The following is a 3,751-nucleotide window of genomic DNA, read 5'->3' as shown; positions in this document are numbered from 1 at the left end:
GTGTGTGTGTGTGTGTGTGTGTGTGTGTGTGTGTGTGTGTGTGTGTCTGTGTGTGTGTCTCTTACCTACGGTGGCGTAAGCATCTGTGATCAGTGTGTGTATGTGATGGACATCTCTGAGCAGATCTGCGTCACCAAACGTGAAGTACATCAGATCACGCTCCGCCTCCGCAGCCGCCATCATCTGCAGCACAGCTAAACACACACACACACACACACACACACACAATCAAATATCCTCACAAACGCTCTTCATCACTCTCTTTGCTTCCATTCTCAGTTTGTGTGTGAAGATCTGCTGGAACACATGAATCAGTCGATGGCTGATGTCAGACGTGAGCATGAATGAAGCCTTTAACTTTCACACTAATGAACACTAACAGATCAGTAGAAGAGTCCGGTGGCATTCTCTAGGTAAATGAGTGAAACAGAGAGCTTGTTTGTTTGGCATTTGGGGTTTAGTGATGTTCACTTTGATCATAACTTTTTATTTTAGGTCATACCTTTCAGACGCGTGTCTCCACCGAAAGCTCCACAGCCCCAGTTACCGGTCGCGACGGCGGACAGATTCTCCGTCTGGACTCCAGGACGAACAAACCCACAGAAGGCCTGATGGGACGGACAGAGATATGAGTGAGGGCCTGGCAGATAATACTAACTAACCCGTCCCGTCCCTAACCTAACCAACCTTCACACTAACATGATTAAAGCACAAGAGCTGATCTATGAGTGAGCAGATCTGTCCTCCAGTCCCTTCTCAACATCTTCACTACGTTTGTGAGGAACTGTACTATTATTATTATTACTATTTGTCCCTCATGTATCAGTGATATTGAGCGTCTGCAGCAGATTCATTCACTCTTTAAACTTAATGAACAGCTCTATGATCCACACTCAATCATTAATGCTTTAGTCTGTTTGTACACAATACAAATATGGAGTCATCATTCATTAGGTTTGAAATTAAACGGTAATTAAAGTTTCCAGTAAAGCGAGTGATGCATCACTGAAGTGCAGATGATCAAAGCGCCACATCAAAGAGCAGAAACAGATGCCCTCCTGCTCATCCGCTCGCATTAATAATGCACAAACCCACCACAGCAACTAAACCAGACCAGTTTAACAGCTGCTAACCGGAGTCACGTGACCACAGGGTGATTTGTTCAGATCCGTTCAGACGTTTCAGCAGTGATTTCATTTTTTACTGTTTAGATGAAGTGATTGGACAGATTTGACCCGCTGCTGTAGTGGGACATGTCAGTGACCTTGTTGAGTTCTCTGCTCATGTGTTCAGCGTGAAACTGCTCCAGGAAGTTTCTGTAATGCAGGGCGTCTATCGCCACGATCTCAGTGCATCTGCGCTTCCACTCGTCCCTGCAGACACAAACACAGCATCAGCGTCTCGGAGAAACACAACAGCAATCACTCACAGCTGTACCGCCTCACACCTCGGCGTCTGGTCGTCATGGTTACCATCCCAGCGGTAGGTATCGGAGTATCCCGAGTATCTGCTGAACTGCTCTGCACCTGTTAACACAACATCATAACACGCATACATGAGCTGAATAATGACAGCTGAAGCTGAATTCATTTCATAATTGATGAAATGTACAACACTTATGTCTGTGAATCTGCTTTGAAACTATCTGTAATGTATAAAATGTCACTTGACTCTTTATCAGTATTGTTTTGTTGTAAGTCCAGAAGAGTGAGGATGGGACGAGGGTTCAGGAAACCTGTTTGAAAACAGTCATTATGAAGCACACACAGAGCGTTTGGAGGCTTCAGACTCACTGAACACCATAAAGTCCCTCTGAAACACACTCATCTCAGGATCCCCAGCGAACATCTCTCAGCGTCTGAACATCCAGCATTCGCGCGGCGCACCTCCAATCATCAGATCCAGCCTTAACGTCATCTGCAGGCCACCGAGAGCTTCTGCAAATCCAATTAGAGAGTCCTGGCAGCGCAGGGTCTGTCCAGCCATCGATCCGCCGTAAAGAGCGAAGCGCGAGCTCCTCCGAAGATAAGCTCATTGTCTTTATTGGAAAGGAAATGAGATAAACGCATTCCTGCTGGGAAGAATTCCTCCTCAGGTGACCTTCAGGAGAAGCTGGAGAAGAGTCTGTCCTTTGTATTTCTGAAGTGTCTTTAGTAAATGATGCTGAGTCTCCGACAGACTGAAGAAAACAGAGTAAAGGTCATCGGTTGCATCTCATCTGTGCCAGAGCTAAAACGAGCATCAGTCCCACGAGAACATTATCATCTCAGGCTTAATGTCAGGCCTTTGTCTCAAACAGCAGCGTTTATTCAGTGAAGGCCTGTGATTGAAATGATTCAGATCGCATTCTGGAGATTCAGAGATCCGAACCGAAGGCTGTTTGATTTGACTTGCTCTATAACTGAACCCAGCACTTCTCCTTTCCGCAGGAACACATACGTTAGCTAGATTTAAAGCAGCAGCATTAATGCTTTCAGTGAGAGACACACTTGCCATTTGCCTTTGGTTTCCCGGCTGGAGATACGCATCGTGACTCACTCGCATCTCCATATCTGCTCTAATGCCACCCTGACAGCGGACAGACGCTCCGCAATCAACCGCAATTCAATTAGCCAAAGCCACTTTGGCAAATTTCAGTACAGCTACAAGAAGATCCATTTTAGGCATCGATGTCTAAGAGCCGAGCGGGGAGCATGATTTAGCACACAGCTCGAGAGAGAGATAGGGGACGAGACGCAGGGGCCGGGACATTTTAATAAAGGAGATGTCGTGGCCCCGTGCATTAGCAGAGTGACTCCAGCCGGATAATTAATTCTGCGGGACAGTAATAAAGTTAAGAGCCGTTAGTGGCGGGACAGAGAGGCGGGGCCTGAAGGTGACTCCATGGAGACGAGATGACGAGCAGCCGAGCCGAGAATACTGATGAAGAGCACAGAAACTCTCGCTCTTCAGTCACAGTCCACATGGAGGCCGAAACCTGTGCAATAAAACTCCTAAACTCTCACAGATTGCATTCTCATGACTATAGCAGATATTACCACAAACGGTCATCTTTTCTGAAGGTCCACAACTGTAGCTGAATAACAGTACATCTGAGACTGCAGTGACGCGCATCGCACCGCCTCAAACTCCACGTACTTCTGTTTCTGGATTTAGTCTGAGTGTGTGTGTGTGTGTGTGTGTGTGTGTGCCTGTCTGTCTCTGTGTGTGTGTGTGTGTGTGTGTGTGTGTGTCTGTGTGTGTGTGTGTGTGTTGAAGGGGGGTTGATGAGGAGCCCAGATTTCACAGCAGGAGCAAAACACTCCTGCTCAAGCTTGTTTAATTCACACACACATAAACACACACATAAACACACACACACACAATTCTCCCGGTCAGATGGACATGTCCTGATGTCCTGCAGCTGTCGTTACACTAATCTGTGGATTGCTGGTGAAAACGGTTTTACACACCGAATGCGAATAATTTGCACTCTAAGACTGTAGATAAAGCTCCTCACATCGACGCATGTCTACAGGGTTTAGAATACGTTGCTAACACAGCGCATCTAAAAACTTTTGCATCTGATGCCCATCTTTCTGCTGTGCATGTGTGTGTGTTCAGAGACAGACGAGTGATTGAAAGAGTCTCAGCAGGTCTGGAGGTTCGAGTGCTGATTACAGTCTGAACACAAACACCACAGGAATCTCAGCGCGACCTTGTGTGTGTGTATGAGTGTGTGTGTGTGTGTGTGTGTGTGTGTGTGTGTGTA

General features: G+C 46.7%; 1 protein-coding gene across 5 annotated transcripts in view; it reads right to left on the bottom strand.

Annotated features, from left to right (window-relative positions):
• Positions 1-3,751, bottom strand: part of LOC107756959 (poly(ADP-ribose) glycohydrolase) — a 23,269-nt gene that overhangs the window by 1,624 nt on the left and 17,894 nt on the right. For 4 of the 5 annotated variants that reach the window (XM_016574291.1, XM_016574290.1, XM_016574292.1 and 1 more), the window contains 4 exons: positions 1,448-1,526; positions 1,265-1,373; positions 503-608; positions 66-194 (listed from right to left, as the gene is read on the bottom strand). In XM_016574291.1, coding sequence (XP_016429777.1) covers positions 66-194; positions 503-608; positions 1,265-1,373; positions 1,448-1,526 — 423 coding nt within the window. The other variant, XM_016574295.1, reaches the window with a different exon arrangement.

This window comes from Sinocyclocheilus rhinocerous, unplaced genomic scaffold (assembly GCF_001515625.1).
Source record: "Sinocyclocheilus rhinocerous isolate Xijiao unplaced genomic scaffold, SAMN03320098_v1.1 scaffold3187, whole genome shotgun sequence".
Taxonomy (NCBI): Eukaryota; Metazoa; Chordata; class Actinopteri; order Cypriniformes; family Cyprinidae; genus Sinocyclocheilus; species Sinocyclocheilus rhinocerous.
This window is presented reverse-complemented; position numbering and strand designations above follow the sequence as displayed.